General features: G+C 35.5%; 1 protein-coding gene across 1 annotated transcript in view; it reads left to right on the forward strand.

Moving 5' to 3' along the window:
• The window catches only part of CACNA2D3 (calcium voltage-gated channel auxiliary subunit alpha2delta 3), a gene marked incomplete at its 5' end in the record, with an annotated part of 422930 nt that overhangs the window by 86840 nt on the left and 312478 nt on the right, over nucleotides 1-23612 (forward strand). The window contains one exon of the mRNA XM_080350552.1: nucleotides 3430-3546. Coding sequence (XP_080206678.1) covers nucleotides 3430-3546 — 117 coding nt within the window. The remainder of the gene's footprint in view (nucleotides 1-3429; nucleotides 3547-23612) is intronic.

A 23612-nucleotide genomic window follows, 5' to 3' on the forward strand; every position in this document is an offset into this window, starting at 1 on the left:
CTAGTGGCACATTGGTGTTTTCTCAAGATTACATTTAAAGAAAACAAATAACTTTCTTTAGAAACTATTTCAAATTTATTTTGAAGGAACTATATATTTGCTGTTTTAGCTCATTTATTTAAATTGAAAACAAATTTAATATGTAAAATCTAGTAGTAGGGAAATGATGAGAACTTGGAGGTCAGACAGCCTCTGCAGTTAAAGAAAGAGAATCCATTATTAAAGACATCCTTTCTTATAGTGCATGTGTGTGTGTTTAATTTTGTTTGTTTGTTTTTGTTTTTCTTCCTTACTATCTTCTGTGATTCAGGTTTCTTTCATCAATAGTTACTGTAAAATCAACTGCTTTCTAGATCTAAATTCTCAGTCTCATGCACATTGAGTACTATGAGAAAGTGCATAGCCATGCACAGATTACGCTGGCACCTCTTCCCTCCAGTCATAATTGCTAGAGCACAAGGATTCTGAAAACAGCTGGTGTTTTTTCCAACCACATAATTTCTCCTGTTTAGGAACCTTCCATTGATGGCTGAAAAAATAATGGAACTATTTTTATGGAAATAAAATACTGAATGTAAAATACATATTATGTAAACCTCTTATTATTTAAACCTCTTGGTTGCCAAGGTCTTGCAGATCAAGTAAATACTAGTTTGTTGCAAATGGGTTTCCAACATTTGACTAGACATGCACTATGCAAGATGTGTGGTCTTTTAAATAACTTAAAAATAACTTAAGGAATATCTTCTGTTTCTTCCTTTTTTTTTTTTTTAACATTGGAACTTTGACATTTAGGAAAAAATGAATTTGCATGAACTAGCATAATTATAAAATCATAAATCATCAGTTAATACATCTTTCCCATTTATTTTGAGTGCAAGTTATTATTATTTTTCAAAAGCACCAGTTAGTAAAAATGGAGAAGGGTGACTTTTTAATATGTTCTCACAATAGTGTAATAGACTATACGATATGATTCTCTAGAAAATTTGTTGACTTCAACTGTACCATTCACTTTTCAGACAGTGAATAATCTCCTGGTTTTCTTCACTTGATGGCAATGCTTAAATCAATAAATCTGATGATCTGAAAACAGTCTCTTGAAGTGATGCATTTTAGAATACTTCTGAAGAACTCAAAGGTCAAGTCTGAAGGAAACCATTTTCATCAGAACTTGCAATGCTGAACATGATCTGTGCAGCTTGAAATAAGTGATTTAGATTTGTATTTTATCTGTTGACATAATAAATACGACAGTTGTTCATGACACTGCATTTTGTTTCACTGCTTTAAATTCACCAAAGATTCAAATCCTGTGGGATGTGAACAGACTTTGACATCATTAATTAACTGGGAATGTTTTCAATTGACTTTTAATTTATGACATTTTATCACAGTTAGTATTTATTGCAATAATGTGTATTTATCTGTTGTCTACTGTGTATTTTCTCCAGTAAATAAAAAAACCCCAATGTTTTTGCTATTTTAGACAAATCACCATGCTATGCTAAAAGAATATTTTCAGAGTGGAGAGTAGTAAGTTTAGTAATGGCATAAATGGGCTTGCAAAGTTGAAATCAGAACTCTGCTTATGGCATATAAATGTAGATGAAGAAGGGGAAGAAAAAATCTCTCCTCCTGCCTCTAGGGACCAAAATGCAGGTGGTCTACTTGAAGTTTCTTAGATTCCTTAGACTAATATTAAAATCTCAGTTAGAACAGAGCCTCATAACTGAAAATAATGTGGAAAGTATATAGTTATTAAAAGGGAAAAATTGCAGAGTATAAAAAAATAATGTCCTGCATATTTACTGGCAACTTTGTGTATTTTACCATTCTTATGAAATTGTCTGCAACTAATATTTTATCAAATATTGTTTGCCTATCAAAATAGTCACACAAGTTTTTACAGAGAAGCATGAAGACTATAGCAAGTCCAGAGTGTCGCTTTGCTTGAAAAATTAGTTTTGTTAGAAGAAATGGGTACAGTATGTGCAGGCATTTGCTTACAATTGATTTCTTCCTTCCATCACCAGCCAGAGCATGACTGGTCTTAACTTACTGTTTTTATGATTTTAGTGTTTATACAGGTGCCTTGAGCCACTGTTTCATGATTTTATTCTTTCTTCTCTCTCTGAAGTTATATAAAGTTTGGAGAAAATTGCAATTCTATAGGAAAGTTTTGTAATTTTTTTTTTTTTTTTCATGATACCAGCTCATTTTAGTGACTCAGGTATTTTGCTGTGGATTGCACTAAGAATTTACTTTATAGATTTGGAAGATCTCCCCCTGCCCCTGCCCCATGTAGGGCTAAAGCTGGCAGAAGCCAGGTATGCTTTTCAGCTGCCTCACAGTGTCATGGAGGTACAATAATGGGAATAGGTTAAGCCTACATTTGTACAGTCCTAAAATTACATGCAGCCCTTAGAAGGCAACTGCAAGGCTGGTGCGACCCTCAGTGAAAATGAATTTGACAGCCCTGGGTTAAGGGTTCAGTGATGGGCAATGGTTAGTTCATCACAACTCATAGGTGTTTTAAATAGAGATAAGCAAACCATAACTAGGCTGGAAGCCATCACTTCTTAGAATACAGGCTGTAGTGGAATGACATGGGAAAGAGGGATGTTCTCAGTAGTTAAATGTTCTGAAGATTGACTCCAAATAATATTATACATTTTTAGTATACGATATTCTTACAAGCTTCACTGTAAACACTGATAAAAAATGCTGATATGCAGAAAATAGAGGATAAAAACTGTTTTGAATGTATTTTTAGTGCTTAGTCAGTCTGAGAGTTGTTCACACCTCAAAAAGAATCTATAGGCTAATGCTCATCTGTACTCAGGGTACTTTTAGGCTTGCTTTCAGATAAAGATTTGTGTTTATGTGGTTTATTTAGGGTTTTCTTTGCATGGGAAGTTAAGAATGTCTAGATAAACTTGTATGATAAATATTCATAATGTAAATATGGTGTAAACTTCATGAAATACACATCTACAAGTTCAGGTGAGGAGGAGGATTCTAGATTGCTAAGGTGCAGTGGATTGCCAAGCATATCACTAGTTTTAAATGACCTTTAGATGGAATATAAAGGCTTTTTACTGCTTTTTTGGGCTATTGTATGGTTGCAGGGAGGGACAATTTAAACATTTCGAAGGGGAATTGCCATTTTTCTACAGTGCACAAGATAAATATTCCTATTATATTTTCTTAACAAAGTTCACATTCTAACCCAGTTGTTCTATCCCTGTGACAACATCTTGGCACGAAACAGCCTTCTGTCATGCATGTAGACATCAAACAAATGAAGAATGTCAGCAAAAATGTAACACGAAACTAATAATTAGTTGTCAAAAATTCAGCTGGTTCACTGTGAATAACTTTTCTCTAATTTATTTGTTTGTTTGTTTTTTCTTCTTCTTCTTCCAGAAATACAAAGAATATGAGAAGGATGTTGCAATAGAAGAAATTGATGGCCTTCAGCTTGTGAAAAAGCTAGCAAAGAATATGGAAGAAATGTTTCACAAAAAGTCTGAAGCTGTAAGGGTAAGCAACAGATCAATCTGCTATTTCATTCTGTGATGAAAAGCTAAGTATATAATTTAGGCTTTGCTCTGGCGGGTGTATTAGTGATTGAAGGTGTTGAAGTGGAAATGCTAAAGTGTTCAGAAATACTTTAGGATCAGTGTCCAAGAGAATAGATATAAGTTATTTATAGTATCAATATAGAAATGCAAGAGAGTGTTAACTAGGTTTGGACTACCAGTTTCCCCAATGAGTCTGTAAGGTATCACTTGTTTTCAGTAAAACGTAACTCCACATAGTTGTTCATGAAAATGTCAGATGTCAAAGTCTTAAACTAAAGCAACTGAATTTCACTGCTCACTATTGTAGCATTGCAAATAATCTTCTGAGTTCAATAACTGTCCTTTAGTTCAAGTATAGATGATACAGATGCCTCAAATGGGGCTAAATCTGAAATTCCTCTAATTGTTCTAAGTACTACATCACCTAAAGGCAGTGTAATAATGATCACTAAGTAGCTACATTGAGCTACATTGGTCTCCCTTCTGGTCATATTTCTGTAGTAGCTTTGGCATCCTATTAGATTAGATTTACCATTTGAAAAAAAGTAAGTTCTGCCTTCTGTGTTATACTATATTGAATAGGAGTTCACTGTAACATGCATGTCCTAAAGAATAACAGATCTTCTTGTTGTAGCTTTGATTTTACATTATTTTTTGCTAGAAATTTAGGTGACTGTAACAGTAGTTCCTGTTACATCACCTAAATCAACAGACCAACAGTACATTTTGCTGATGCTATTTACTACCAGCTATTCTATTTCAGCCAGATTTGTCAGCTCAATTGAGTTGAAGGTCTTTGTATCTTAACTGTGGAGCTTTAGGCATCACCCAAGGACAGGGATTCTATTTGTGTAGCTCTAGATACAATTTCACCGTCAGCCTTTTATTTTTTGCTATGGTGCAAAAGGGAGGAAGGAATTTGGCGATGTTTTAGAGGTTGAATTTTTTGGGTTGGCAGCAAAGTAAAACGTGTTTCAGCTTGTAAACTGAGCACACTTGGCAAGAAAGCAGAGAAAGACAATAAACATGGAACCCAGCAGTTCTATTTTTAGTCTGATTTTCAGAGAATAACTGCACTTTAAGATGTGTGCAACAGCTTCCATAAGCCTGTAGAATATTGACTTGGGGCGGGGATTGCTTTCCTTATTCCTTAGCAGAGAGAACTGCTGCCCTGGGATCCTAATGATGTGAAATAGCTGTTCTTGGAGCAGCATTGTATAGAACAGGAAGTGACCTGCAAGCAGCACAAGAGGAAAGTGGAGCTCTGTACCCTTGGAGTGGAGTGCTCTTGAGAAGGGCAGTTTCTCTCAATTAAAGCTTTGCAGTGAATGTTTTCTAATGTTTGTGAGTGTTTTGAACAGGTTTGGCCTGTTCATACAGACATTGTTTTTGTCTAAGGAAGGAAAAAAAATAGAACCAATATAGGCCATCATGCTCAGGGTAAAAACAAGCCCAAATTCTGTGAAGTTAGTTCACACCTAGAGTATTATGTCAAAGGGTTTTAGTGCTGCAAAAAGTGACTGAAATCAAGACCCTTCTTTGAGAGGTTTCTATCTTTAGAAAGTAAGGGTCATATTCTAAAAAATGTTCTCTTTGGTGTACCTTCCAATAAGGTTATTATTTTTTTGCATAATTACATAAAGTGGTCTGTCTTGGGTGCAAGAGTGACCTTTTATGTTCTCAAGGTAAGTAGTGCTTGATTTCCTGGTGAGTACAAAATCCTTCAGTACAGTGCAGGTTTTGAATGAGTTCTGTCTTTGACACATCATAGCTGCTTCCCTCCTCACATCTGCAGAGGTGAGACAGGAGTCACAAAGCTCCTCTGGACCCAAGACATCTGCTCCATACTGAGGCAGAGTAATGTTGCATCACCTCACTTCTAAAATAATAGAATTTTGAGATAAGCTTTTGATGGAAACTTGTATGAAGAGAACTGAAACCTAGAATTCACAGTAATATTTTAGACACGGTGGCAGAAATATTGGGGCCAATACTAAATGAAGAGTACCTTACAAAATATTTCTCAGCACTAGAAATAATGGGATAACCATTGCAAGGGTTCAAATCTGAGTGCTCAGAAAACGTGTTTCAGCGTGACCCCCAAATCGTTACACTACACTGCTCATTGGATTAGCTTCAAGTAGACATCAAAATCCATGGCTTGATTTTAAAATATGGTTTAGATAAAATATTTTAATCATCATACTTTTTCAGGTTCTCACAGATTTAACAATCTGTGACAGCTCTTCAGAATGCTACAGTATATAAAATGTTTAATTTGTAGAAAAGGCCAAGAAGAAAGACCTGGAAATATGGAAATAGGATGGCTTGGAAAGACCTTCCAATTTTTTGTTTTGCTTTATGCTTTCAAACACATTAACTTGTTCGAAGCTACTAATCATATTTGAACTCTCTTCTCTATCCTCCCCCTTTATATTCTGGTTGAATTTTTATCTTTCTGTCTCATTGCTTTTCATAGTGATTAGTTGGTTCAGTGCGGTTTTTATCATATTCATCCCCTGTTTGAATTACCCTTCAGTATGCAATTATCCTATCACAGAATGTCCTATTTTTGTGCTGTCAGATACATAAAATAAATGGAAAACTGGAAGTGCTAAACCAATTATATAACCTTTTGTCGTCTACTTACTGATGGAAATCCTTGCAAACAAGTTTTTTTTTTTTTCCACCCTGCCTCCCCAGTGTTCAATAGTACCTCAGATTTATGTCAGTTCAGGATATTCCTGTTAACCATTTCCTACCTGATACTGCCCTACTTGATCAAATTTCAGAGAGGCAACTTCAGATTTTATTTTGAAATATTTATGATCTTTGAAGTTAAAACCACAGAAGAGCAGTTTTAATTCAATGTTGCTGATGCTTTGCTTCTAGCTGTGACAAATGTAGATGGTATCCATTTGCCTTTAAGACTAAGACATTCAAGTTGGGTAAAAATCTTACTGCCTATAAGGTGGAGTAAGTGGGAATGTTTCCTGCATTGTTCAGCAGTGGGTTTACTTTTATAGCCAAACCTAAACGATCCCTTTGAGAGCCTTGTGTAGCTCACTGTCACTTGTGGCATTGCTTTGGTTGATTTTCCTGGACTTTTAGTGATTCCATGAGTAGGAGATGTGCTTATCCATCTTAATTTGAAGTTAGCTGTGATTTGTGTGTGGGTTCTTTTTGTTTTGTTTTTTATAACTTTTAGAAGACTTTATGATACTTTAGTGAATCCAATCATTTGAAACTGAAAAGGAATAGAGCACAATGGTATAATGCTTGGTAACAATTGACTGCCACAACAAACTGGATAATGGAAAAAAAAAGTGAAATTAAAACTACTCATTTGGTGCTTTTATTTTTCCTAGTTAACGGTGGAATAAGAAAAAAAAAATCAATGGAAGATAGAGGGAAGTGAAAAAGAAAGCAAAACTAAAGAGAAATAAATTACTAGGGAACATTCAGAAAAATATTATTAAAACTTAAGCTATGCAGTTAAATTTCTATTTTCATTAGTGTTTCTTTGCAAGTAAAGATAATCCTGTAAAAATGATTGTTGATTTACTTGTAAGATGGTAAATCAAGTGTTAAGGTTTATTTTTCTTTAGGGCAACTATCATTGCTGCAGCAGAAAATGCAAATAAGAGATTTCTTTTTATTAACTTTTCCTACTGTAGCTACCTGGTGTTCATTGTGAGGCTGATTCTCATTATAACTCTACTGTGAAAAGTAATTGCTGTTGTACAGTAATTCAATTTCAGTGCATTCATGCATCAGTAAGCCAGTGGGGTTTATCTAGAGTAACCCAGGACTTTAAAGCTTTTTATCATGAAATTCCACATGCAGACAAATGCTCTTCCAAGGAGCAGAATATCAGCATTTACATTTAACAAACATTTGCAATGAAGAGCAATGGATGTTTTTTTCCACCAAAGATTTTTACACCAGTCTTTATTTTCAGATACGATTAGGATGATATCGTTTATGCACAGTTTAAAAAGTGTAATGTATATGTTTGAAATGTTTGTGCTTATTCATAAACATATCTGGTTTGCACAATTTAGTATGTGGATATATATACATGTAGGTTTGAGGTTTATATGTGTAATATGAACAGATTCAATTTACTATTGAATTTTTTTTTTGCATATGTATGTAAGCAAAGCATGAAACTACATGTACATCCATGCATTTCCAAGCAAATACTGATAAATTAGTGTCCTGATTAATACATTTTGGGTTTTTTTTTTTTAAATAAAGGGATATGTTGGTGAGTGCAAAATGAACTTGGCTGGATGAACACAGAGATCATTGCAGATTAATCCAAAGCTGAGAGTGAAAGGTCCTAACCAGAGGTAGTTTCGTTCTCCATAGGAATATTTTGCAGTGCTCTGAATAAACCTGTTCATAAAAGCTTCTTAAAGAATTAATATTGAATACTGTAGTAAATGAATGTAACTTTTATTTACAAATGACCCACAAGTACTTTACTGTTTTCTTGGGTGTATTTAGAATTTAACTACAGTTCTGAATATAGGTGACAGTATATGTGTTGCATTTTTTACTCATTTAAATTTAAAAGAAGTCTGGCTTGAATGAATATGTTGTATTAAAAATACATTTAACACATATGATATTGCAGGAGCATTTAACTCTAAGTGGAAGTACTAATCTGCAGGATCTGTAGGTTATTGAGCTGATCATGGGTAACCACATTGTTGTTGTCTAAACACTGACAGGACCTGCAAAGTTTTGGATTTTTTGTGCACCTTACAGCTCAGAACAATTCCCAGCAGTATAAATATCTTACTTTTATATCAAAGATCAAATATATAAAATGTAATTTACTACAGGACAATTGCCAGTGTCCTAGGTCTATTGCATATTCAGTTTTCTTACAGCCAGGTGTCTCTGGTGCAGACATAATTATGTGTAAAATAATCCATTTGCTATTCCTTCCACTATGGTTTTACATGAGATTTTAAAATAACACCAACCTGCATAATTTTCTACCTTTCATTTCTTAAAATATAATCTGTAAATTAAGAATTGTTGTGGTGTAATCTCCAGTTTACATTCCTACATACTGGAGGATTCTTGTAAAACCTGTTAAATTGGGGAAGCTAAGATTGTCGCTGTGATGTCATTGTGCCAATTAAGGGCATTTACTAGGGTAAAACACATTTGCATGGTCGGGTTTAGTATTTAGATTGTACTTTTGTTGACTTGTAAATTGAAAAACAGTTGCTTCCCACAGTGCCTAAAGAAAGATGGAGGCAACAGGAAAGAATATTCCAGATGAATTTTGAACTGATTTTTTTAAAAGACTGATTTAAATGTACACCATCTTCAATGTCCACTGTGTATTTTATTACACTATATTTTTAGTTTGACTTTCTATCACTTTGATCAATGCTAGATTGGGAATGGCATTCTTGAGAAGAGAAGCAAATAATCATTCATATTTCATATCTAATATAACAGAAGATAGAAAGGTCTTAAATGTCAAAACTTATTACTTTGCTAGGCTCACTACTTGTAAATACAGAATGAAGACTTTTTCACTCTCAACTCTGTTCCTTCATTGAGCTAATTTACATCTGCAGAATTAGAAGGAAGAAAAAATGAATATCCGTATGCACTCTTTAAAACTGTGCTGCTCAATGGGTGCTATTCTGATCCCTGTTTTGTGTTTTTTTTTTTTTTCTTTTTACACATAGTTAGATTTTTTTTTTTATCTGCAGATGGAAAGGGAAAAAAATACCATTAGGTTTATAAAATTAGTGGAGAAAAAAGTTATAAATGGTTGTGGGTAGAAGGATATTATGGTGAACCAACCCAGTGTCACTATAAATAGTTTTAAATGACAGAATAAAGGCAAAATGAAGAAAAGAAAGATGGCTACCATAGTGGTTAATTACTGTCAACAAAAGAAAAGCTTTCAGTAATATTTTTATATTCACATTTATTATTTTAACTGTAATTGTTCCTAGTTACTCTTGGTATCATTTGGATTTTGCTCACAGTTTTACTGGTCTCTTTCATAAGTGATGAATTTCTGTTCTCAGAGCATTAAGAGCTTTATTTACTTGCTGGCAATTTATACTACACTGGAAAATGAAAAGGTGGTTATCAATCCACCGACAGTCAGTGGAATATTTGGTAGCATAATACATAACCTTAACAGTCATAGTTTAAGAAATATTTAAAAGTACAGCATATATTTTTCTTGCTTATTGCCATAGGACATAAGGATTGCTTTTGCCAAATGTGTGGAAATTAGGATCTTTGACAAATGATTAGCAAACCTATTCTGATGCAGATATCAAGTGGATCACTTATTGCTTCTTTGCATTTTAGTTCTTTGAGTTTTCCAAGAAATGTGTGTATTGGTAAACAGATACTGCTATGAATTCTGAAAGGGCAGGTGGAAACTTTCTGTTCATTGGAACGTCCATGGGCTTCTCTTATTCTCGTCCTTCTTTCCCATCACGGAGCTGCAATACAAGTGCTCAGACTGTCCCCAGGCACATTGCTGGTCAACAAAAGAAATGAAGGGAAAAGGTACAATGAGTTTCTCTCACACCTGTGCTGCCTGTGTAATGGACAGATCGGTTTAATGCAAGTTAAGGATTTTGTCTGCAGACCCCTCTGAATCATAGCAGGGAGCACAAGTGCATTGATTAAATCTTTATCTAACTCTTACGTGCCTGAAAATTCAGGTTAGCCAAGTCCACAGAAAGCTGTCGTTTAGACATGTGGGGAGGGTGCAAAACCTGAAAAACTCATTGGCTACTTCTTATGCATTGACGTTCTCAGTGTTTAACTTCCACAGAATGCAAACAAGAGCAGCAAAAACTTCCGGGAGATATTTCATCTGATGCTTAATCATTTATTTTTTAGGAGTTCAGGAATGCCTTCATTACAAAATTCCTGTGATGTAATTAAAGTCTTTGTAAATCAACCTTTTTCTTTTTCTTTATTTTTTTTTTTTCTTTCCCTGCTCAGAATGTGTTTTCTCTTGTTGGTCTCCAAGTACTCCAAAATTTTAATCCAGAAAATGAACTTGCTAGATACATTGTTTTGAGGAGGGAGCAATAGCTCAGGTTGACTGTGCTTGGGAGGTTCAGGGATATGTATTTGTTAAGATTTTCAGGGAGGTATGTTCAAATCTTGGAACAGCTATTATATTTCCTAAATGCATACTTTAAGGGCTCTGCAAATCTGGAGCCTTCATTGTCATGATACAATTGAAAAAAATATTTACAAAAAATCAATCCGCTTGAGCTATGCTTTGAATTTTGGCTGTCTTTAAAATTTAGACATGTTTGTATGATGTGGTTTGTTTGTTGTTATTGGGTGTTTATTTATTTATTTATTTTTCAAGTCCGCAAAGTCTAGCCAGTGTGGAATTTCTTTTGAACATTCAAGTTTAGTAAAAAGAAAAAAAATACTCTTAAGAAAAAAGAGGGGGGAAATAAAGACTTTTAGGGAAAACCTAAAAGCATTTTCTGCTTGAGACGATTATGATGGTTCATCTTGAGCGCTGAGAAAATAAGTGAAAAGTATTTAAAGATAGCACATTCAAATATAGAACACTTATCTGAAAATACAGGCAGGGAGAAAAAAGTCAAACCATCCACTTCACAGAATAATTCTTGTGTTAGACTTCATTGCAAAAGTACATAACATTCAGTCTTCATCATCAACAACATAAAATAGCTTTCCACACAGGCAAAAGAAAACAGTAGTTTTCAATGAATGAAATAGGATAAATTAGCCTCTTATATCTTTATTTCTTGTTGCTGTTTTAGGGTATTAGCATATTTTAATATTTTACATTAACATTAATTATTTTGACAAAAATAGTCATATTGCCCAACTTACTCTCCAATGTGATTTAAAGTACTTAGTTCAAATAGTAGTGGATTATAATTAAAATTTAATTCCATTTGCAAAACTGTCACCTGTTAAATTTTCAGTTATAGTTCTTATTTCATATTGTAAATACATATCATTAAATCTGTTTTTGAAATTACAAATATGACTCTCAAATTTTATAAATAGTGGTACTTTTATGATATAAAAAGGAATGAAAAATGTTCAGACTCATCTCACTTTTAGAGTGTTTACTGGTACTTATTGTTAATTGACTACTTTAAACATTCTCTTGAGAAAATTCACTATAACATGCTGGCTGTTCATGTAACGTTAGTCTGTTTTCCAAAATTTCATGTACTTTCAATTTAATACGTAGATAATGAAAAAGGTGTCCTCTTAAAGAGAATGCTCAGTTTGGCATAACTTGCATTTGTACAGAGTGTGTTTTCAAGCCTCTGTCTCCTTTTCTGGTTCCACGAATGATGCCAAAATGCTCTGTTGGGTCTGTGGGGCATGAGGGAGCATTAGGAGCAGCACTAAGGAGGAGCCTGCCCATAGCTCTCTTGAGGGATTTAGTGAATAGTCATTTATCAGTATTTTGAGTAGGAGGGAGACTATCATCTCTGTGTGATTCTTCATTTTGAAAAATGAACAAAACCATCTAGCCCTGCCTGTGCGAATGTTTTGAAGTGCACTCCTCGGCTGGCTATTTCTGGGGAGCACTTGCGGTTTGGCGCTGGCCTCTGAAAGACACACAGATGGCCACTTGTCCTGCCTCACCCTGTAGCTGGGTCAGGATGTACATCGGGTCCCAAGTGCTGAGTTTCAAACTATTTGCACTAAAGGTGACTGTGCCAAACTGGAAATAAACAGGTGGCAAAACAGTTTGGCGGTGGTTTGCATCCACCTAGGTGTGCTGCAAGTCGTCCTCCGTAGTAGCTCTTAAAGCGCTCAGAAGCATTTCAATGAAAAGAGCTGTGAGGTGAGTTCTTTTTTAAGAGTGTTCTGTCTTCACTCTGCCCTTTTTTTGTGCTAGAGCTTCCAGCTGGTGTTATGTTGGGCCAGATATGTTAGCTTAGCTTAAACTGCCATCAGAGCACCATTACAAGAGAAGAACATCCTACACAGATGACTGAGGGCAAATACCCCATTTGTCCTCTTCACTCCCACTTTTCTTGAGTTTGACTTCAGTATAATTAGGTAGCAAGATGACTCCTTAATCTAAAATACTGTCAGCTTGGTTCACTTGTCCTGTCATATCTGACAGCTAATTATGTATTCCAAATGTACACAGTGCTGGTCAGCACAGTTACTTTCTCACCTTTTGGATTTTTAACACTTACTGGTTCAAAAGTTATTCTGCCTCATCTCACTTTCTTTGGACACTATAGTTACTTTTATCGTCTTATTTTAATAGATTTATACTTTTTATACAATAAATCATGCTATTTCCCCCTGCTTAACAGTTTCTTTAAGACTAGAAAAATGAAATAGCCTCTGTAGCAATACGCTTTTTAAGCACACAGGCTCTCTAATCTTTCTAGACAGCTTCTAATGAGGGTAGGGGTAAAGAACCTCTTCATGACAGCATTGATTTTAGGTGGTCACAATTTCTGCTTGAGTAAAGCAAGAGCGCGGGATCATCATGACTTGCCTAGTGGTACATGAAACACTTTTGGGAGATAAAAGCAGATTAAAAGTGAGGTGAAACGCTGCTTCCTGGATAAGCATGGGTTTTTTTTGAGAATCAGTTAACTGAGGCATTTAGTTAACATTCTTGTTTTGAACTGTTTTTTAACAGCTGTGTGAAATGGAACTGTAATAAATCATCAGACTTGATGCTGCAACTAGAACTTGAAATATTTAAAACTAATTTTCATTTTGTGAATACAAAGAAAAAGGCTCCGGTTTTGTTTGTTAGCGTTAGGCTTCTGAATTGCCCTTGCCTGTACTTGAGTGGGCTCACGAGTTGGCATGGGCTGTTCAAAAAGAAGTCCCCCCCACCAGCTTTCACCAGCTCCTCTCCCTTTCTTCCATCCCCGCTCCTTTCCTTCCACCACGCTGTGGCAAGTGTTTGTGTTACCATGCAGAGTAAAGCCGGAGAATTGTAAGACTGAAGAATTATCCAGGCCAGAAACCCCAAAACGAAAACCTAAGAGAGACCTTATTTCCTTTGGATTAAATAAGATTGTTTTCATTGCATGAGATGAAAAATATTTGTAAAAGCAAAGCACAGGAGAGAGACAGCAGATGGGAATGAGTTGGATTATACTACAGACGCTGCTATTTATTTTTTTTTTTTTTCCCTTATGGAAGTGTCATTGATGGCTTGAAAACCATATTAAACCATCTTCCTGTTTATTTGGATGTTTTTTAAGTTTGGTGGTGATTGTGCAGCTGTTCAGGGAAATTGTCTAATCACTTGTGTGAAAATGAGATGCTTCAGATCTGATGTTCTATGAGTTACTGTGCTAAATCTTTTTGTTTGTTTTTTTTTTTCGTTACATCCCACACTAGCAGGTGGACATTTCCTCTTCTAACCTTTTTGTAGACAATAAATTTATTATGTGTGTTAGCTGCAGAAAACTGGGCTCTTTAGCTCAAACTGTAGATGTCTGATCAAAAATATTTCATATAGTAAACTGAATCTCTAGAGCTTCGGGGGAAAAACAAACAAACAACAAACACCCCCAAAACCAACCAAATAAACCAAACCAACAAGGTTTGAACTTTAGTTTCCTGAGGGAATAAGGCGAACTGGCTCACATACAGTGCATATAGATTTTTAGATTTGAGGCACTTGCTATGCAGAAGGGCAACATAAACCTGCTGAAGCCTGAATCTCATAATGCTGCAACTCTGGTGGTACTTTAGTCTTTGACACTGGAGATCAACCAGCTTGAGGGTCATAGGAAGGGTGGAAAGAATGTGACTCCAAACATAGCATTGCTGTTCATCAGTTTTACTGATGAAGGTGTGCTTAAAAATAACATGTTAACGGATTTTATATTAGTTCTGAAGACAGACTCTGAATGTGAGGTTTCATGAAAATGTCCAGGCAGTTCTTCCCATGTACACAAAAGGATCTTAAAACATTAGTGTTGTAGAATTAGGATTTGTGGGAAGAACAGCTGAGGACCACAGCTCTGAACAGCTGCAGTGCACTTGTGTAAGAACAAATACAGAGTGAGGTGTGTGCTTGAGATGGCTTTTCTATTTTGAGATGATGCAAAGTTAAAAATCCCTGGGGGTGGGAAAGCAGAAGTGTGATTTTTTTGGTTTTGTAGTATTTTAAGTTTGGAAGGAAGAATATTGTGGAGCTCACATTCAAACTTCTCAGTCTGTTTCTTGAACATTGTGTCATTCGGTGCTGTAGTGATAGTGACAACAGTATAGTCATTTATTTCAGATAGCATCTTGATTTCAGTACCAAGTAATTATGCCATATTAACTTTCGTATATGTTTTAAAATTAGTTACACTGAAGGGAACAAACAATAAATTATAGGGAACACTTTATATTTTATTTTACTCTTGATCTAAATAAAGATAGCAATATATTCTTGGATCAAACACACTTCTCTGTCCTTTCAGCTAGCAGAGCATATATTGGATGACTGTTTCTGGCAATGGTGTGCAAGTACTCCAGCAGGACAAACTGTTTGAGTATATAATTACAAAAAGGGTGTTTCATGGAAGAAATAAACAGTCCCAAACTAATACTATAAATTGAAGTTTTATTGCTGCATCTATTTTTTGTTATAATGATTAAATTACAGCAATCATTGTGGCACAAAGCACTACAGAAATACATTCTAGAAAAATCTTGTGCCCTGTATTTCTGTCAGGTCATTTCAGTATGATTAAAAAAATGCAACAAAAACATTGTACGAAAGAAAAAAGAAAATAACTGTTTTGTCCCTGTGAGTTTTTGTTTGAAAAACAAGCTGAAATTGGAGAAGCAAGATGTAGTGCAGAGAAAAGCACTCAGAAATTTCATCTATTTTCACATCACCCTTCCCACCTGTATGATATCATGGGCTGTACACTGCAGCCTTCCCAACAGGATTACAGGACAACTTCTTATATGTGTCAGAAAAAAATTGTGGGATATCTGAGGTTAATTCTTATGTGTGAGGATAAGACAGTATTTAAAACCATTTTAACTGGTAAATATTTGGCACAGGCAGGAGGCACTTTAGGGAGAACACTGGTAAACATTTTTATTTGCTAGTTTATACCTCACTTTGTTTCAACAGTGGGGTATTTGGTTTTGATGCCCTTTGGGGTTAGCACAATGAAGGGATTTTGTCCTCCTTAACACACTGAGTAGTCTAGAATAAAATCTGTAATTAAAAAAGATTGGCTTATATTGTAGTTTTTCATTATATTGAAAATAAAAGAGTTTTGTCAGGAAAATCATATTTTTATTGCTAATTTTCCCTATCGTGTGGTGAGATGTTAATTTTGCACTTTGTAAATGTGCCGGTAAATTAGTAATTCTAGAGTAATTAATTTTGCATTTATCTTAATTGTGTTACATTTATGGGTATTTATGGAGTTTTACTTTTTTACACTTGAAAAATATTACTACAGTGTTATTTTTGAGATGGGTCTAAGAAGACTAAATTATCTTATTTTAATGCAAATATTTTTGACATATAAAAATGGAAATACTGCCTTGATTAATGAATTAAGCAATTTTCATTTAAATGTCACTATGAATCATTATAGAAATGGGAGTAGTTATTTCCCTTTTGCTTTTAGATAATTCCATGCTCGTGATGTAGAAATTAAATCACTAACCTCTTGATCTTTATTTTTGACTGAAGTTCAATAGACGATAGGATAAATTCATAAAAGATGAGTCCATAGGTGGCTAATTAATATACTGATGGACAACCTTTAACTCACAAAGCCCATAAAACACTGACTGCCATAAGATGGAATGGTTTCTTAAGTTATTCAGCCTGCACTGCTGGAGGGAGGTTGGAGCTGTCTTTCTTACATCTCTTCTGTGCTGATGTCATATGGTGTGAGAACATGGACTCTTTGCTGTGATTCTCTAAACAACTTAAAAGCTGAGCTTAAAAAAGTTATTGGATGGGTACTGTGCTTTTGAAAGATGAAGTAGTTTGCTGAGCTTACGATACAGTTCTTTGGGAGCTGATATCGTCTTAAATTCATAAGTCATATTTTATTTTACAAAATGCTGTGTGTTTCTGTCTTTTGTCTTATCTCCATTCATCATCATCATGTTTTCTGATCTCAAATCAGTGTGAGATGGTGTCAGACGCAACCATCTGCTGAATTGTCAGCTTTCTCTTTCCTGCCCAGATAGCAGTGAACTGCGCAGGTGTCATGGGCTTGGCTGCTTTGTGCAAACCCAACACAATGTGCAGGAGAAACTCAGGGTGTTGCGTGATAAGAGTGAAGGAAAAGTTCCTCAGAACAGATCAACACATCCCCAAGATATAAAAACAGAAACATAAAACCAGAGAGCTGCTTTTGGATCTAAGTATTCTGAGGACTTTGGGTTTTTTTTGGTGTTTGTGGTGGTGTGTGCGTGTGGTGTGTGTGGTTTGTTTTGTTTTTTTTTAAATCTTCTTCTCTTCTTCTCCTATCTTCTCTTTGGACACTAAACATCAGCTTTGCTACATATAGTACCATAAGCGTTGATGGATGTGTGCAGATGAAAAGGAGGTATATTTTTATTCTAATTATAATAAAATAATTGTTCACCTGTTTTAGCCAGATCTACACATCTGTGAGAATATGGGCAGTATCTTCTATTCTGTTCGTGGCTGTAGTTGACAGTTTTAAACTTTTCCCCAGTACCCTGTTGTCCATTGAGGACACGATTAATTGGTGGTAGAAATACATTTTATTACTCCATTTCTCTCCTGATTACTGTAATGCAATATATCACATAAACACTTCACAGAATTGCTTGCCATTTTTCATGACTAAGGAGATGATGTGTGTGGTTGGGAAGCTGTAGGAATGGAGATTAGTTAATTATTTTAGGCTATTCCAAGTGACAGGCCGTACCAAAGGAATTATCAGTGCCTTGATAAACTTCCTTCAGCCAACAGCTGTTATAACTCTTGGTTTTGGAGTTTCATAGAAATTATTTAATTACCTGAGTTCTTCCCTCTGTTTTTCCCAAGTGTATGTGCTCATTTAAAAAAAAAAAAAAAAAAAAAAAGTCTGGTCACTGTTACTGTTTTGTGGCTTTTATACCAAACTCAGAGGCAATTAATTCACTTGTTCCATGCTGTATCAGTGCTGTCTGCCACTTTCTTCATAATCCTTTGTGGTCTGGCTGCTTCCTTGCCAATGCACTTCTGACCTTTTAAAGAACTTCTATTGCTTTTCTGATTATTTTCTTGAATATTTTATTTTGGACTACCTGTTGATTTTTCTTCCCTGTTTATCTTCAGTCCTCTGAACTATGTTTTCTTAATCATACTGAAGTCTAGGTTGTCTGCACGGCTGCCTTACATCATCGTATGATGCTTCATCTTACATTGCAATCTGTTTGCCCACTGCCTTGCTCCTTCGATATTTTAAAACCATGATGGTGTACCTTTCCCTTTTTCCCATAAATGATCCAGTTATTTAGCTTTGCCATTGTAAACCTAATGAAATAGCATTGCCTTTCTTATTTTGTCATTCAGATGTACATAGTATTTATGAATATAAGATATCTTATTAGAATTTTCTGTTTGTTGTGAACAGATAAGGAGGACACAAAGTGATTATTTTCTGAATACCCTGAGGTGAAGTTCCAGGAATAGTTTTAATTTCTCTTTTGATGCTTCTTGTCAGAGTGTACTGTTTGCTAAAGAAGCAATGGCCATAAGCCCTTCTGGTGCATGTTGCTTTTAGTGTCTGAGTTTGCAGGACAGGTACTTTTCCTGAATTTATAAGTAGCCATAAACATTGTGCGTTTCTATAGGAGAATTTTGTGCCAGTCCTGTGATAAAGCTTCATGCAGTATCTCCCTGCACTTCTTTTGCTCCCATACAAGACAAATCCATGCTGTTCATGCAAATCATACAGGGCTGGAGTCTTTCTGGGTACTGATGTAGATGATATTTACTTTATTTCTTCTTGCATGGCATATAAATGTCCAGTGTGAAGAGGTAAAAACTTGGAATAATAAAAATAATAAGCTCTAAGGTTCAGGTTATTTTTAATTCGTTGGATTAAAACTCTTCCAAGACAGTTAAAAGCTCGCTGACATGCACTGGCTGCGATCCTGCAAAAGTTGGTTTAAACGTCCAGAGTAGAAAAACCTGTGACACCATATATAAAAATTATCATCCAGATAGCCCCCCTAGCACTAACATCTGCACCTCCCACCACAAAATAAATAAATACATACATATTTTAAGCATTTTTTCTTTAAATCATGTAAAATATTTTGCATGTTATTCTTAATGCCAGTATCAAGGAAACATCTTTTCAGACTGTAAATGTGACTGGGTTTAGTTATGATCTTTATATATGGTGACAAGACTAATTTGGTATCAAAGCCTAATTAATCCTCTGCATTCATCCTGCCAAAGCTGACATATTTACCAAGTCATACTAACTGCAACATGAGTGTTTGTCCAGTCAGAAATTATTAGGACCAGCAACTCATTTTGCAGGGGATTTTGACCAGCCTGCAGTGGTAACTTGGAATTATTGCTAATGGGGTGTAATTTGAGAAAGTGTTTTGGATGAGAAAAGGCTTTATTATCTATGATAAATGTCTGTTGTTCAGTTTCCCTTATTTGTGTTATGAAGCACTAATGCTTTAAAAGGTGAAATGAGAAAGTGGTATGGTGAATGTTACTCCAGAAATTAATTGCACTGTGATCCAAAGTGGGCTGAAAATTTGATTTCAGTATAAACTAAAAGAACATAACATTTTATCCAGGATGAAATTTCATTCGGATTGCACTATTTGTTGCTTATAGTGTTTCTTGGGAGACAAGGAAGTATAACCTACTGGCATGAATCAGCCATAAAATTTAACAAAAATACAAAACTATTAATCTACTGACTTTGTAAACTTTCTTTTTGTTGATTTATTTATTTTATTTCCATTTCCTTTTAAAAAGGGCATATCAACCTCATTATTTCTTCACTTTCTGCTTATTTTGAAAATCCAACCTTTTTTTTCTACTAGTTAATGACTTCTTTTGCTATTTATTTGTGAAGAATTGAGAAGAGACTAATTACACATGAATTTTATTCCTTTGTCTAGGTGCTATTGTGTTAGCTAACAGTTTTAGTTTTTTGGTATGATATGGGTATATGAATGAGATGATGCAAATACAGTATTATTTTGGTGCAGTAATCATAATAACATTAAAATAACTAGGAAAATGAATCATTCTTTGCACTATAATAAATAACAAAAAAAACCCCAACCAACCAAACAAACAAAAAAACCCACAAACAACGGAGTAAACACTATTAATTTGTAATGTTGTATATGACTTGCTTACTCTCACTTTAGCTCCCAGTATCGTTTCAATAGTTTTACAGGTTATCACATTTGTGGTTCAAAGCTGTTAAACCGTTCATCTTTCTTTCACTGCGGAATTTGAGTACTCTGAGCCAGAATTAGTGTTCAGGTCATTACAAAGACACTGCTGATATTGTATTTCATACTTAATGAATCTTTATTGGCATCTGGGTCTAACCTTGACTCTGCTTAGTGAATCATAACGTGGCAGTTTCTGAGTAAGTGCTCCATTGTCCCATCAAATTCCAGCATAAATAAACTTGGTCTTTCCTAGGTATTGGCAATTTCATAATAAAATATGGTTTTGTGCTTCTTGGAGGGGAGGGGAGGAAATCCAAAAACCCAACAACAATTCTGTGCCCCACTAAGACCTCATGCCACAGGCGTCAGGCAGTGTTTATGGTCTTGAGGAAAAGCTCTATAAATGTCAAATAAAATTTGCATTAGATTCAAACTTTGTAAATGTAATATAATCTCATTGTTGATAAAGGTGATGTTCTCAGCTTTTGTAATGTATTCAGTCATTCTGCTAAAATCTTGTTTCTCTGTCATCCCTAAAGACCTCACGGTTTGTTGTGAACCTGAGAGATTTCAATCTATTTGATTTTTTTATGATAATAGAAAACTGATAGCTTATTCCAGTTTACAGCTTAAAAAATAAAAATAACATGTCCTATGTGACTCAGTAAATGTGTGACAACTGAAAAGGGAGCTCAGTTCCATGACTTAACTTTTTCAGTATCTTAATGCAGCGCTGAAGAGCTCCCCAGCCCTTTGATGGGGTGTGAGGAGCTTTTCAGGACTTCAGTTGCCTTAGAGTGCTCTCCCCTGTTGCTGCTGCTTCTCTTTGCCCATTAATGCCAAGTGACACTTTCAGTATTTCTGTTCTAATTCCTTTTGATGTCAAAATAGGCAGCATAGAAAACAACTATTTTATTTTAAAAAGGTGGGATTCTGAGATGTTAGATAATAGAAAGCTAAACGAGTTTTTAAAACATGAAAAGACTGGGAAAATCCTTTGAAGTAACAGGGTACTCATTTTGCATTAGAGGTGGTCAAACTTTATTTGGGGGTTAGGAATAAAATTAAAAAAAAATTCTATACAGAAGTTACTTTTTATATTTCTCATTTATGTAGAAACTTGGGAGACATTTGAAATTCTGCAACACAGTGTGTTGTGTTTTGTTTTGTTTTTTAAACATGTATGTTTCTAGTAGGTGAGTGAAAGATATTGTGATAGAGTGAATGGCATCATGATGCAAGAGTGATGTAACATAATAGATCATAAGCTTTCACTTAGTGGTGGCCAAGGTCTTCTGGTCCCAGCAAGAAAAGCAGCATGGACAGCTTCAGGCTTCATTGCATCAGTCTATATGATCATGTTTCAGACCTCAAAACCTCATTTGTGATTTGGTAGCTGTGTTCTGGTTTATGCTGAGGCTTTTCAGTTCATGCATTTGGGTGTGATGTGGGCCACTGTGAACTCTCAATTTTCTGTGTAAGCTGTCTACCAAGGAAACCAATATTTTACAGTACAGCTGTACGTTCAGTAGTGTGTGGTTTGGGTCTTTCTGTCATAGGAAGGCAAAAACGAACTTAAAAATTTCAGAGAAGGGAAGCAAAGGCAATAGCAGGTTTGAATGACTTTATTGCAAGTGGATTCCATACATGTGGAAAAAAAAGAGAGAGGAGTGGGCTATGTAAAAGGAGTCAGTAATGTCATAAAGGGTGTGAAGAATTAGAGAGTGAGGGGCTGCTCTGTTTTTCAGCATAATGCCTAAGTGGGATGCTCAGTTCTCATGAAGTGCAAGAGCTGCAGACTGTCAGCTTGGCAGGCTACTCTGGAGCATTATCATGTAGAGTTACATTGGTCTTTTGTGCTCCCTTTGATTTCTTCTTTCAGCCCCTTCTGATGCTGAGTGCCAGTCTGGGTGGACTGCATGATCTGAGTGCACATGCCTGCTCTCAGGGGTAGGAGGGGAGGTGTGGATAGTCTAGCTCTGGAATAGTTACAGCCTGCAAAGCCCAGACTCAGCAGCTTGCTAGCAAGGAGATAGATTTCTATGCAGAAAACTAGTTAAAATAAAATGAAGGAAGAAAAATTGAGAGCTCATCAATTTCTGTTGCAGGAAGGGTGTTTTTTTAAAGGTCAGCTCCCATCTAGAATCCATAATGCCCAGATATAAGTATATGAACGGAGTTTCCCGGATCTTTGGATGAGAGCCCACGCTGGTTGGCTGTCATGTATTGAGAGGTCTCTTTTATTTTTCTAGAAATAGCTTTCTGTTCTTACACACACACAAAAACCTGACAAGTTTTTAATTGAGTTTAATTTTTGACAGAATCAGCTTTGTGCTTTTAAACCTGAAGGCTGTTTTATTTTCTGTAGTTTTGATGTATGTGCAGCTCTTGTACTGATAGTTTCATCAGTTTGTAAAAGACCGTTTCTTCCCCAGAAACCTGCCTTTGGCCATTGCAAGAGATACTGTTGCAAAGTGGTCCCCAGGCAGTATTTTGGACCTTTTTCTCATTTTAGCAATTAAGCAGAATTTTGCCATAGGCCATACCTAGTACTTCTTCTCAGGGATGTTCCTTACAATTAGGAATGGGTCGTCATAAGGTACTGTGTGATATAGCGGGGAAATGTAGACAGCAAAGGAATTTGTGGAACTTTGGTGAAATATGGAATACTGCAATCAAGAGAGAATATTTAAATGTCTCACTTAAACTGTCAGGCAAAGTAGATTTGCAGTGATGCATATGTTCTGAGAATATCAAATCTGCTGCATGTACTACCTTCAAAGAGATACTTTGAAATAGGAAATGCAGCTGAAATTAATTCTGTATAGCACTTTCCCCATCTTCTGGAATTGGCATCGAATTTGCCTCAGAACAAGACAAAAACTAAGCAGAAATATAAAGAGCTTCTAGAAATGGTAAAATTCTCACTGGAGTTGCAGAACAGCAAAACTAGTAATAAGATTTGATATAGCCTTCAATTTTAATACTCTGATCTACTCTATCTGGAAATCACTTAATTAAAAAAGAAGGAAAGGAATACCACCAAGGCATTTATTAATTTTGGGGTAAGCTCTGTGAAATCTGTCAGTCTGAGTTCACAGTAACCCTGAACTTCATTTTCTTTGGATTTGAAAATAAACCTTAAACCTCAAGGATGAAATGCCACCCTGGTTCATTTCATTACTTCAAGCAGATAATAACCCAGCCCAGAATTAGCATTCCCTCCCCTAACCCTGCTGCTTTCCTTAGGTAGCCGCCTTCTGTGGAGGGAGGCTGGTGAGCAGTGGTCTCTTCCATCTCTGTAGCTCTCTCCTGACTCGTATTAGCCCTCTTAGACCCAGGGAGATCCTACAGATCTCTGCACTTGCTCTTTAGCTGGTTGCTGGTAATTCCATGAATACAGCTACAGAATTTATACGTGAGATATTAATCTACCTACATTTTAATAAGCAAGGCATACTATTCCTAAACCTTCCTCTTCCACAGTGCACCTTCTCTGCTACCTTAAGGAACAGCTTGTTTGAATTTGGTTTATTTGCCTATATCCATAGTCAGACTGTAGTGACAGTAAGCTTTGCGATTTTTCTCTTAGACTAAAGG

The sequence above is a fragment of the Nesoenas mayeri genome, assembly GCF_963082525.1.
Source record: "Nesoenas mayeri genome assembly, chromosome: 10".
NCBI classification, from domain to species: Eukaryota; Metazoa; Chordata; class Aves; order Columbiformes; family Columbidae; genus Nesoenas; species Nesoenas mayeri.